Source organism: Dermacentor silvarum, chromosome 7, assembly GCF_013339745.2.
Source record: "Dermacentor silvarum isolate Dsil-2018 chromosome 7, BIME_Dsil_1.4, whole genome shotgun sequence".
In the NCBI taxonomy this organism is placed as follows: Eukaryota; Metazoa; Arthropoda; class Arachnida; order Ixodida; family Ixodidae; genus Dermacentor; species Dermacentor silvarum.
The window spans coordinates 80,284,495-80,298,437 of NC_051160.1; the positions used below are offsets into that span (position 1 = coordinate 80,284,495).

General features: G+C 49.0%; 1 protein-coding gene across 1 annotated transcript in view; it reads right to left on the minus strand.

Annotated features, from left to right (window-relative positions):
• LOC125946830 (scoloptoxin SSD14-like) overlaps positions 1-10,100 on the minus strand; it is a 109,305-nt gene extending 99,205 nt beyond the window's left edge. The window contains exons 1-2 of the mRNA XM_049670913.1: positions 9,914-10,100; positions 9,260-9,402 (exon numbers count right to left, since the gene is read on the minus strand). Of these exons, the coding sequence (XP_049526870.1) occupies positions 9,260-9,402; positions 9,914-10,035 (265 nt within the window). The 5' untranslated portion in view covers positions 10,036-10,100. The remainder of the gene's footprint in view (positions 1-9,259; positions 9,403-9,913) is intronic.
• Between the last annotated feature and the right edge of the window lie 3,843 nt (positions 10,101-13,943).

Genomic DNA, 13,943 nt, shown 5'->3' on the forward strand with positions numbered 1-13,943 from the left:
TTATTGTCACGACTAAAGAAGACAATGAAGGGATGGACACGAGCGCAAGCATCTCTCTCGCCGAAGAAGTTAAAGTTGGCGCGGACAATTATTGCTGGGCCTTCAATATAGAGCCTGTGTTTGCTGTCGCACCACCGTCGTTCTGTGTGCCGTTTTTCGCATCTTGCGACACTGGTGGAGGTGCTGGGTACTCTCTGATGCCCGGAACTCCTGTGCGGAGTGCAACGCCCAGTTCTAACCCGCAACCAGTTCCTCCAGTGGACACTCCTGTCCACCGCTACAGTCGCCGACTGCGGGGCCTCAGCCCGGAGGTAATCTTCTTGGACAACTCCCCACCAACCGGACCTCTACCTAACGATATGGCAACAGCAGGACCTTCTCAGGTGACTCTGCAGCATCCTCAGACTCCCGAGACATTCCATGGTGATGTTTACGAGGACGTCGAAGATTGGCTCGCGCAATACGAGCGAGTCGCCAAGGCGAATCGGTGGACTGCAGAAGAAAAACTCTCACGCGTCTACTTCGCTCTGGCGGACAGCGCTCGTACGTGGTACGAGAACCGGGAAGCCACACTGACTTCCTGGAATGAGTTTCGACAGCAGCTTTCCACCACCTTCGCAAACAACGATCGTCGCGATTCTGCCCACCAACTAATCGAGTCGCGCATCCAGAACCGAATGAGAGCGTCGCCATGTTTGCGGAGGACATGACACGCCTGTTCCGCCGCGCTGACCCAGAGATGCCGGAAGCAAAGAAAATCCGCCATCTGATGCGAGGCGTCAAGGAACAACTTTTCGCCGGTCTTCTTCGCAACCCACCGACAACCGTTGCGGAATTCATCTCGGAAGCTACGTCCATCGAACGAGCACTGCAACAACGTTGCCGACCCTTCGATCGCCCAGGCAACGCCTCGAGCAACGTTTCTGCTCTAGCTGCCGGCAATGAGCTTCGTGAGCTCATCCGGGAGGTTGTTCGTGAAGAGATTCGCAACCTCCTTGTGACCCCGCAGGAGTCAGTCGGGGCTTCTGTAGCAGAGGTTGTGCGACAAGAAATCAGGCAGGCATTCTCGTTGCCCGAATCCCTACCAGACCAACGGTCTCTGAACTACGCATCGGCTGTTCATCGTCCTCCTCCAGCAGCAGCCTACAACTCACAACCAATGGCTCGTGCTTTCAACGAGCCGGCATCCCCGCCGTACAACGCGCAGCCACTGACCACGCAACCTAGTGTACCTGTGGAAACATCGGCCTACTTCCCTCCGCAGACAACTACAGCTTGGCCGCAGAGGACGCCCACAAGTCGACCATTTGTTCGCAGGACGGAAATGTGGCGCACCGTCGACCGCCGTCCTTTGTGCTTTCATTGTGGAGAAGCCGGCCACGTTTACCGCTTTTGCCCGTATCGTGACCCCGGATACCAGAGCTTCCACCCACCTTTCCTCGAGTTCGCTTCGAAAACAGGCGCTACGGTGACGATGTTGCTCCACAAGGACATCCGTTCACTCGTCGAACCCGCTCTCCGTCACCTGCACCGAGCTCTTCGCCGCAAGGTCGCAGTTACGCCGATGTAGTCAGGGGCGGCAGGTCCCCAAGCCCTCGTCGGGGAAACTAACAGAAGCGACCTTTGGGGGGGAGGTTGCCGACCGTCAAAATGCTTCAACACCCCCAACACTATCTGTGCAATCGGACAATATGCCTCTGCCGACCCCAAGGGAAGTCGTAAGTGCCGACCTCGCTGTTTTCATAGACGGACACCCAGTAACCGCGTTAGTAGATACTGGGGCCGATTTCTCAATAATTAGCCAGAAACTCTCCGATAACCTTAATAAAGTCAAGACGTCATTGGACTGGTCCCCACATAAGAACGGCGGGAGGTCAATTGATGATCCCTACAGGCAAATGCACAGCCAGAATTGATATTGGTAACTCGACGTTTGTTGCAACTTTCGTTATATTGCTGGAGTGCTGCAGAGACGTGATACTGGGAATGGATTTTCTGCACGAATACGGCGCTATTATAAACATTCCGGACAGGTCGGTCACGTTTTGGATGAATGCAGATTTGGCCGTACCCTGTGTCGATCAGCGACGTGAGCATTTACGTATCTTCGAAGACGATGTGACCATCCCTCCGCACTCAAGCGCTCTTGTGCCTGTAACATGCGACTCGCCAAGGTGCTCCAGCATGATCGCCGAACAAATTCCTGGTCTGCTGTTTAGTCATGGCGTATCAGTTGCAAGAGGTGTAGTTGACATCACTCGCGGACAGACGGACGTCCTACTAACAAACTTTAGTCCTGAACGCCGGCATCTTACAAGAGGTATGGCAGTCGCGTACGTGGAAGAGCTGAATGAGGTTACCGACTGCATGACTGTTGAACAAGACGATTCCCCCGGTCTGCCGAACGTGCCTCTATCCGTTGATGTCGGCCCAAGTTTGCTACCTAAACAGAAAGAAAGACTCCTCGAGCTTATTGATGAGTTTCGGAACTGTTTCTCTTCGACGTCCAAAGTTGGCCAGACGCCACTGACCAAACATCGAATTATTACAGACGAAACGGCCAGACCGATACGGCAAAACCCATACCGGGTGGCAGCGCGAGAACGCGAAGCGATAGAAAACCAGGTACAGAAAATGCTCCAAGATGACATTATCCAGCCGTCGAAAAGTCCTTGGGCATCCCCGGTAGTGTTAGTCAAGAAGAAGGATGGCAGCTTGCGCTTCTGCGTCGACTACCGCAAACTCAACCAGGTCACTAAGAAGGACGTTTACCCCGCTACCCCGCATAGACGATTCTCTTGATAGACTACGGCATGCACGCTATTTCTCGTCGATGGATCTAAGGAGCGGCTATTGGCAAATAGAAGTAGATGAAAGAGACCGCGAGAAAACAGCATTCGTGACACCTGATGGCCTCTATGAATTTAGGGTACTTCCCTTCGGCTTGTGCTCCGCGCCGGCAACATTTCAGCGGCTAATGGACACCGTTTTATCAGGACTCAAGTGGCAAACGTGCTTAGTATATCTAGACGATGTGATTGTATTCTCTGCGACATTTGACGAGCACTTGAGGCGACTACGTGCTGTTTTTCAAGCCATACGGTCCGCCGGTCTCACGCTTAAGCCGGAAAAATGCCATTTTGGCTTCGAAGAGCTTCTTTTTCTAGGCCGTGTTGTCAGTAATGATGGGGTACGGCCTGACCCGGAAAAGATAGCTGCCGTTGAACATTTTCCTGTGCCATCCGACAAAAGGCAGTGAGACGCTTTTTAGGCTTATGCGCATATTACCGGCGTTTTATTCAGAACTTTCACGCATTGCGTCGCCGTTGACACGCCTCACCAGAGAAGACGTAGCATTCGTATGGGATGAAGATCAGCAGAAAGCATTCGACGAGTTACGGCAACGCCTTCAAAATCCACCGGTCCTGGGACACTTCGATGAAGACGCCCCGACAGCAGTTCACACCGATGCCAGCAATATCGGCTTAGGAGCTGTACTTGTGCAGTGGCAAGACGGCGCTGAAAAAGTAATAGCTTATGCAAGTAGAAGCCTTTCCCGCACAGAGGAAAATTATTCCACCAGAGAAAAAGAGTGTCTTGCGGTGGTTTGGGCGGTGATCAAATTTCGCCCATATTTGTACGGCCGCTCGTTTGCTGTCGTCAGTGACCACCACTCACTTTGCTGGCTGACGAACTTAAAAGACCCATCAGGACGATTGGCACGCTGGAGCCTTAAACTTCAAGAGTTCGACATGACTATTGTGTACAAGTCAGGAAAGCGGCATACGGACGCCGACTGCCTTTCTCGTGCCCCATTCGAACCTGCAAGTACAGAAGATGACGACGCTACAGCGTTTGTTGCCGTTGTCAACACGACTACGCTTGCACAGCAGCAACGCGAAGACCCAGAATTGGAGCCCATTATTAGCTTCCTGGAGGGTCGCACTTCCACTCTGCCAAAACGCTTTGGAAGAGGAGTTCCATCGTTTTGCTTACGCAACGACGTCCTCTATAAAGTGAACTTTTCTCCGAACGGCAGCCCCTACTTGCTCGTCGTCCCACCATCTCTCAGGAATGAAATATTGCAGGCATGCCATGATGAAGCAACATCCGGCCATTTGGGCTTCACACGAACGCTTTACAGAGTGAGACAAAAGTATTACTGGCCAAGATTGACGGCGACCGTTCAACAGTACGTCCGTACATGCCTTGATTGCCAACGGCGGAAAGTGCCAGCCGTCAAACCAGCAGGCTTCCTCCATCCCATCGAAGTACCCAGAACTCCATTTGCACAAGTCGGAATGGATCTGCTAGGCCCATTTCCAACTTCTGCTACGGGACACCGATGGATTATCGTAGCCACGGACTATCTAACGCGCTACGCCGAAACCAAAGCCCTGCCGCGGGGAACGGCCAGTGAAGCAGCTCGATTTTTTATAGAGAATGTTGTACTGAGACATGGCGCCCCCACAGTATTAATAACTGACAGAGGAACTGCATTCACAGCCGAGCTATTGGGCACAGTTTTAAGACTTAGTGGCACATCTCATCGGCAGGCAACGGCGTACCATCCGCAAACGAACGGACTCACGGAGCGCCTCAATAAGACACTTGCGGATATGCTTTGCATGTATGTTGATGTGGAGCATAAAAACTGGGACGAGATATTGCCATATGTCACCTTTGCATACAATACGGCTCCGCAGGAAACAACGAGGATGACACCGTTCCGCCTTCTCCACGGTCGCGATGTCACAACCATGCTCGACGCAATGTTGCCGCATGAACATGGATGCGATGGCGTCGAAACTGATGCTGACTACATCACTCAGCGTGCTGAAGAAGCCCGACAACTTGCACGCATACGTATTCGTCGGCAGCAGGAGTACGATGCAGGGCGCTATAACCTTCGCCACCGAAGAGTCTCCTACTAGCCTGGAGAGAGAGTTTGGGTCTGGACTCCCGTTCGCCATCGTGGCCTTTCAGAGAAACTACTGCGGCGGTACTTCGGTCCGTATAAAGTCATACGACGTCTCTCTGATGTCAACTATGAAGTCGTTTCCGATAGTCCACATTCCTCAAGGCGTCGACGGCATACACCGGAGATTGTGCACGTCGTCCGGATGAAGCCTTATTTGTCCGAATGAAATCACTGCAGCGTACGCGTGGAAAGATCCTGGCGTCGTCACGATAAAGCATCGGGACGATGCTTTCTTAGAAGGGAGGCAATGTCACGACTAAAGAAGACAATGAAGGGATGGACACGAGCGCAAGCATCTCTCTCGCCGAAGAAGTTAAAGTTGGCGCGGACAATTATTGCTGGGCCTTCAATATAGAGCCTGTGTTTGCTGTCGCACCACCGTCGTTCTGTGTGCCGTTTTTCGCATCTTGCGACAATATCTGTAGCATCAGCACAACTTCGAACGCGAGCAATTCTCAAACTACTCTAACGTGGATTTAGCGGAATTTGTAACAGCACAGCAAAGCCCCCACTTTTACACAGAAGTCGGCAATCACCGATGTATACTGAGTTTGCCCCATTCTCATCGCCAATACATCTTCATAAAACTATTCTATTTCTTCATCATCGTGACCCGGGGTTGGGGCATAGGCTTGTACTACCTTCCTTCTATACCTCTTATTCGGCTTTATTACGACGACTGGTACCCTCTCATTAATGCTGTAGAATACATCAATGTTGCCCGCTATGTCCCTATGGATTAGAAATCCTGCTGCGTATTCTGTCTTACATGGAAGGCCTCTGTAGCAGAGGAAGTGGCCTTAGTGAGCTCTGTATAAACCTCACCAGTTGTTCTATCCTCGCTAAGGTCAATATTATCCCAGACAATGCTTGATAATTCCTCAAACAGCCCTCCTAAGCTACCCTCACTGGAGAGCGTTCACGTGTTGAGCGTTTCCTGGTTCAGCTTCCAGTGGCGGCCTGTCCGGATCCAGAGCTTCTTAGCACCCTCTGCCGCGTCGCAGGTCTCACCGCCGCCTTGGTCAGGGGCGCCGCAGCCAATGGGGACTGAGGGCCGAGCTGGCATTATCTACATGGCTGCGGTCAAGGAAAGTATCACCAGCACCATGCTGGCGACCGGAGCAGCGGGTGTTCGGCTCCGGAGGCTGTGACGCTGGTATTCCAAGGCGTGGCTGTCGGACCTCGGCGACGTTCGAGCCAGGCTCTTCGGAACTGCTCCAGCCTCTCACGCTAGTTCCGGACACCCTAGCAGCAATCCCCCTTTGAAGGCAGGCCAGCTACATCACGCACGACCATTCCCGGGGCACCTCTTCGTCACTTGAGCAAGGCAAAGGACGGAAGTGGCGGCTGAACGCGTCGCTAGGCCTAGCCTGCCGGGCCTCGGGGCCACGTCATCGACGACGACCGGCACACAAGCTGCTACACAGGCGACGTCTACAGGATCGTCGGGAGTACCGATAACGGAAGAGATGCCAACAAGCCCGCACTTTGAAGCAACACAAGTCCTTGACAGATAGCATGAAGTACTTCGTGCAGCGACGCAGCCAGAGAGGGTGATTAGACTACTGTGAGGGTGGACTAGCATTGGCGATGAGGACAGTACAATGTATTGTTAGTTTTGTTTCTTGTTCAGTTATAATGGCGTGTATAGGTTTCATACATTTTTATGTTTGGTGCTGTCAGTTTGTTTCTGTAGGAATTTAGTTTTTTTTTCTTATTAATTCATGTGTGCTGTGGCACCGTGCGTCTCTTAATCCATCCCATCAACATCATCGCCTTCTAGATCTCTGATAAGTAGATCGTGCCAGACTCATGACCCGCCTTTCTGGCTATGCGGTACATCAGCGGCGAGTAGCAAGCTACAGCGTAGTAGTTGAGGACGACCTCTTCGGCTTACTCTTATAACTTTCGCTCTTTCTCTCCACAACATTACGAACAACATACATAAATGCTTAGGATAGAAGCAATATTCACGCAGTGTGAGTGCTATTTTGCATGTATTCGTAAAATACTGGCATCTCGCACACTGCCTATTGAACACTGAAGTAACGAAAGCCGTCTGCTTGTTCCGATGTTTAACAGCGATGCTGAGTACATTGGGCTTAGGTCACTTTATTTATCCGTTTAGTGACTTTTCAGCGGAAGTAGTGTCGGCATGTGCTTCTGGTCAAATGGAAAATGTTCGGTGGAAGTAACTAAGTTTAAAGGTGCAATTGGGGCTGGCATGAAAACGCTGATTGCCAGCCACTTTATTTTAGCGAAGCTTTTTTGGCGAGCGCGCCTGCTGGGCGCGGCTGCTTACTTTGCAAATAACATATAAGTGAAGCACACTACCATATTTACTACCCTTACAGGGGTCCTGGCTGCTGAACTTCGTTTCTGTGCAATTACACAATGCTAAAACAAATGATACCTAAATATCCTCAATGCGACGAACAGACGTCATAAAGAAGAAAATTCTTTTAACAACAGAACACTTTCTATGTCTACTATCCTAGGATTGGTGGTATTGTGCAATTGATTAATGGGACTTTCGCCGAGTAAAGTGCAGCATTTACAGCACTATCTCCAGGATCGGCGCACTCTAGTAAGCAAGTTGACCCTGGATGCAATGCCATGGCACCTACGGCCCTTCTCGAGAATGTTTAAAATGCGTGGTCACGTAGGTCATGTGGCGAGGTTTTGCGTTTCGCTGCCAGGTAGGTAATCGCTATGGTGCCTTACACTGCGCCGAATATAGTCACTTTTTTGCCGGTTCACGGAAGCTTCGCCTATTATATTTGAACAAATTGTTCATGCACGTGATAATGCAAAATGCGCATAACTTTTTCAGTTTTTTTTTTAATTTAGGATCTAGACCACTTCTAAGGGAAATTGGCAACCTTGCTTAACCTGGGGCCAGAACGTGCTAGTGGTATCCGAGAAAATACAGTACATAATTCAATTTTTCTGCGTTTACTATGGACTATCTTTTCTTAAGAAATTGATAATGGCCACGAGTTGCTAGAGTTTCCTGCAAGAAAATAGCGCAGAAAACTCTGGCTCTAGTGTCTAGGATTTCTGCAAGTGGCGCTGTTTATATTGGCATCGTTAATATGCAGATTTGCCTAAGTTTGACCCTTTTGGCTTTAAATGGCCTCGAGCCATTTTGGCTTTAAATGGCCTTGTATATGCGACGATTGTCCTTAAATAAACACGTGCACCATAACCTACTGTATTGAGCAATAGAGAAATATTGGTTTGTTTGAATAAAAACAAGTATCAATTGCAATAAAGCTACGAAATCGGCCAAGGCCGCGGTGACAAGGATTAAACAAGTCAACGTGCTTCCTACTATTGCAATGGTATCCGAACGTTAGTAGTTCCAGGTTGCCCTCCTCTAATTTTTTGCTGGAAGCGGAGGGCTATGATACAATTTGTGTTTTCAAGTATTTCGAATGGTGGAGTCGCACTCCGGGGTCCATCTCAAGGGTTGAGGAGAAGGGTTCAGCGCAGAAGAAAGCACATGAAGGTGATCAGCTTCACTACGAACCATAAGGTCACGTCACATTTTTCAATTGACTCGTTAAATGAAGAGTAAGCAGAGAAATGCCTTGAGGTGTATAAGCGCATTACACTTCTACAATACCAAAGAAAATACCACTCTCATCATGAGAGGTGGCTACGGTGTTTCAAACTGGGGTGCCGTGATTACAACAAGATATACTTTGTCATGGTACCAATTGGTATTGAGGTTGGCAGCGTGTCTACCACTTCGTGTGTCTCCTGCTGTGCCTGTAAGATTCCGTGATTGACTGATGAGATGTAATACTTGCATGTAGGCCAACTAATGACATGGGCACTCGTAGCAGGTCACGCAAGATAGCTATCGCTGACACTGGCGATCATCTTCGATGGTTGATGGCTCATCTGTGTGTTATATCTAGATGGAGAGGAACTTGTTGATTTAATTGCAGATCCGCAGTGCCCACTGACTTGCGAGGGCACTAGGGATTCTGCGCGAAATTTTGTTTTTTCAAATTATGACACAAACATGATCTTTCTTTTCGAATAAGCAACCTGCTACCATGAATTTAAGAAAATAATTATCAAATAATAATTTCTTGACTGATGTCGTATAGAAGTTCTATAAACAGGCATAAAAAAGACGCGTACATTTCCATAGGTAGACTGTCTTTGTAAAATCAAGTGTTTCCTTTATGGTTGCCTCTAAAAACTGCAAGGTTTCCAGGTTACCAGGTTTAATATCGGTTTTCCGAGAGAGTAGATACGTTTTACCTGTTCCGAGACCAGTGATAATTTCTTTTGAAACTTCGTTGTAGAAATGATCTGCGCCTTTTTTTGAAAGGTCCTCCAGAAGTTTTGCCAGTTCCAGCTGCACAAGCTTGTCACCTTCCTTGCGGACGCCACTGAAGATGGACCTATAGCAATGAAATGTACGGCATCTTTTAGATCGTCATCTCGCCCAATTTCAAACAAGCAAAACAACAGTAATAACAAGAATAAGGACGACTAAAACAACAAAAGAAACACACACAGCAATAGCAGCTACAAAAGACATCAGCAACCCTTTGGCTTTCGCTTCACTTAGGGCTTCCAGTAAAAAACAAAAGGTAAACAAACAAACAAAAAACAACACAGGCATGAGGGAGAGGCGCAAGACGAGGGGCGCAATTTGTCCTTGGCCGTCGTCGTTGTAATTGTGCTTTCGATGTCGAGTTATTCATTATTACATGTTTTTCATGCTCAGCACACTCTAAAGTTTCGTAACTAAACCAACCAGCTCATAATTTCGTGCGGAAAGCAACAAAATTGCTAAACGTGGTGTCTCGATTAAGTTGCGCTGAACGTATAAGCGCGATGAATCTAATTTACAACAACCTACGGGACAGCGAGTATGCAGAAAATGTGGAGATTATAAATGATGCGTACTTGATGTCAGAATTTGATAGTTCCGTTTCATGCTTGGCCAGTACTTTTGCGAAATGTTTCTTGATGGGGAAGCCTTCCTTGGCCAACTTGATCGCGGGGGCAAAAAGATCCTCCCACTTCATGGTTCCTTTGAGCCGTTTGTGAAGTTCCTCGTAACCTCGTATGGCTCCGGGCACAATCGATGCCTTCGGTCCTGGGAGGTACGAAGTGGAGCAAACGTGTCATGACTGCTGGTTGACTTATTCTCCCGAATCCCGGAGAAGGGCTCAGGGACCTAGTTGCTATTAAAGCTGGCTCTTATTTCCGACTGGTATGTTACGAAAAAAAAACATTTTGAAGACAGCGTCTTCTTTGCTCACTTCATACGGGTTTGGTGCGTCTAAGATCTGGCTATCTGTGTTTGTAACCGTATGCTAAATGGGCAATTTAGTTACTTCGGGATGACGTCGCGAGTCGCAAGAGGTACCAAAAGGTATGTATCAAATGAGACAACACTAAAAATAATTGCAGAAGCAGTAAAATTATTGGCACTGGTGTAATCAGCGTTAACATAGTGAAAATTTACCAACGTTACTCTAGTATAGACGGCATTATCCCCGAGGTTGGCCCACCTGGCATCTTGGTAAACTACAAAAAAAAAAGAAAGCCGCGTCAACAAAAATCACCGACGTCGACGCGAAAAAAAAAGACAACGTTTATGTACAACAGGCGTTAAAAAAGCGAATGACAAATAGTTTACACGAATAAAATAAACAGATTTGGCAAAAAGATTTAACGTCTGACGATGGAACAAAGAAAATATGGCAAATTAAGCGAAAATATTGCGCAACATTGCATGGTCTATAATGCCCCCTCCCCCCAATTTCTGTCTTCTTTCTTATCGACTTTCATGAACAGGCGTTTTTACAGCGAAGATGTTAAAGGCTAGGTCCCCGAGGATCGTGTCCGCGTCCAGAAAAACTATTATCATCAGCATTGGCTCGAGCGTCATCGTCTTTTCGAGCGCATGGCCCCTCCTCCCTCCCGGCTGGCTGAGTGTCATGAGTAAGACGCCGGCGGCGACATAAAAGAAGAAAAGGACGAAGTAAACGGAGCGTTCTGAACGGCGCGAGCGCGCGAGGCGCGTGACCGGAGGTATGGTCGAGGGAGAAACGGCACTGAGCGAGCATTATCGACGTGGCTCCGGGCCAGGAAGGTCGCATCGCCAGCTCCGCTCTGGCGACGGGAGACTTGGGGGTCTGGCTGAGTCCGTGACGTTGGCAGTGCAAGGTGTGGCCGTCGACCTCGGCAAGTTCGAGCGAGGCTCCTGGACTGGCTGCAGCCTCTCACGGCAGGGCCGGGCACCCCAGAGAGGATCCCTCTTCTGCGGCTGACCGGCACGTTTGATGATCCCCGGAACGCCACGTCGGCACTCGGGAAAGGAGCTGGACGGAAGCGGTGGCCGAGCACGTCGCTAGGCCTAACCCGTCAAGCCTTCCTGCCACGTCAATAACAGCGACCGGGTTGCCCAGGCTCCCGAGACGAGCGAGCTGAAGGACCGACTTCTATGCAGCATCGATTATGCGACAGTCGGCAAGAAACAACCATATGGAGAAAGATCCTACAAGTTTCCGGCTGGAAAGAAACGCCCATCGACGAACTCTGTGAGAACGATTCTTTATTGTATAGTCAGAGTATGAAGCTAAGGTTGCTAGACTTCCGTGTAGGAAACAACCAGAACTAACGGAGGCGGAATTTAGGGCATGTTTATTGCCTTGTTAGGTTGTACATTTGTTAACATTTATTTGTTTGTTGTGTCTTAGTTCAGTGTTTACTTGAGTTATAGTTTGAGGTTTTTGGGGTTTCGTGTGAGATTAAAATCTGCTTGCTGTGTTGCCATGCGTCTCCCCTCTCCATCTCTCATAACACCCGCACGCTTCCGAGATCGGTGACAAACACATCACAATTGGCGAGCCTGCCAGGATCCGTTCCCGGATTCTATCCAGCCCAGTCACTGATACTCGGGTGTTGCAGAGATGGATTGGTAGGCGATATCGGCCACCATTCGCAAGCAGAAGCTCAGCAAGGAGCAGGGCTTCAAACTAATTGAGGATGCAAGGAAAAGCGTCGAGGCGGCAGCCGAAAAAGCTTACGAGGAGAGGAGGCAGCTCCAAGAGAAAGAGCTCAAGAAGCTGCGAGAAGAGCTACAGGCATTACAAATGAAAGAGCGTGAGGCGGAGTCTATGATTGAGAGTAGACCCAATAGCGTAGTGGAGCTGCATGACACGAGAGAGATGCCAGAAATAGGCACATTAGATAGCGCCCGTGACGGCGTTGAGGAGAAGCTCACCACTGAGGAGCCTTTGACTCATAGTGAGCAGGATAAGAGGATGGCCGACGCCCCGATAGAGATTTCCACGCCCAAAGAGCAGAAAAGAGAAGAGGAAGTAGCTTCACCTCGTAACAATAGGGGGTTGGTAATGGAGAATGAGTACAACGATAGCCAAGCATCAGAAGCGATGAGTCGGTCAAACTCCGAAAGAAACGAGAAAGACGATAGAGACCTTAGTCACTTAAAACGCGCAACACGAAGGGGTAAGAAGAAGATTCACCGGAGATTGAAAAGGAAAAAGCGTAATAAAACACGTGCGCATGAGATGAGTACGCCAATGGAAAAGTCGAACAAGCCAGAGTTAAGACAGGGATATTCCAAGCTGCACGAGAGTTGTGCTAGAGGAGGAAAGCGGAAGAAGCAGAAAGAAAGTAGGCAGGCATGGGAGCTTAGGAAAAGGCGGAGAAAGTGAACAGATATGACCGGCAGGATACAAAAGAAATATTCAGGAATGGCCTCGGACAATCGAATTGACAGTTTTTACACATGTGTATAGATACCAAGTTTATTCTTATACAGTGTTTGGGACAATAAGCATTAAGAACAATTGAGTGCAGTGTATTGTGTGAACAGAAGATAGGGAACGGGTGCAAAGGAAAAATAGTCGGACAGTAGCGGAGTTTATAAAGAAAATTATTTATTGTACCGGAGATGTATATTTAGTTCAGGTAGGGAAGTACTACAGTTCATGGTCCCGAAGGAACTGAGGAATAAAGTACTGAAGTTAGGGCATGATAGTGTAACGGCAGGTCACTAGGGAACCAAAGACACGTTACAAAAAATAACAGAAGAGTTCTTTTGGCTGGGAGTGCAGAGTGACGTTTAACGATATGTAAAGTCATGTGACGTATGCCAAAAGACGATGGCTAAGGGGAAAGACGAGGAGAAGACTGGTGTTTGGTTGGTGATTGCCGATGACAAGGACATAGCGTTGACGATAGAGCCAACCAAGTGTGAGATAGGCTACAAGACTAGGGAACTTGTGGGGCACAAATTGGGAACGGGACGAATCGAGCCCAAGGAGGACACACGAGATAGGATACAAGCAGTGGGCAGGCCCCAGGCAGAGAAACAAGGTCGAAGAAGGATGTTCAGATCTACCTGGGCGAACAGAAGTTGGGCGAAGCGAGATGCAGTGTTTAACAGAGGAGCCCGCGTATATAAAGCTAAGCCGACGTATAACAGATATAATGAGAGGGAGCCTTACTTTCCACATAGAGTACATTAAAGGACGACAGAATGTGGGGGCAGATTACATGACCAGGGCGATGAACTGACCAAGCACTGATAACATAACGCGGACAAAACAAATGTACATATGTGAAGTGGTGCGAACAATGAACTCGTGAGTGCTGTGAACAGTGCAACTAGTGAAACGTGCGCGACAGTGCAGTGAAGTGTGGTGATGAGCGGTGAGACACGCCGACGCACAGAGAAGTACGCAAGTCACCGAAAAAGTCAAGTTCGCCGCCAAAAAGGTCAAGAGGAAGCAGTTTTTTGAGAAAAAACTCTTAAAAGGGGAGCCATGTCACGAGGAAGACGCCGGCGGCGACATAAAAGAAGAAAAGGACGAAGTAAACGGAGCGGAGCGTTCTGAACGGCGCGAGCGCGCGAGGCGCATGACCCGAGGTATGGTCGAGGTAGAAACGGCACTGAGCG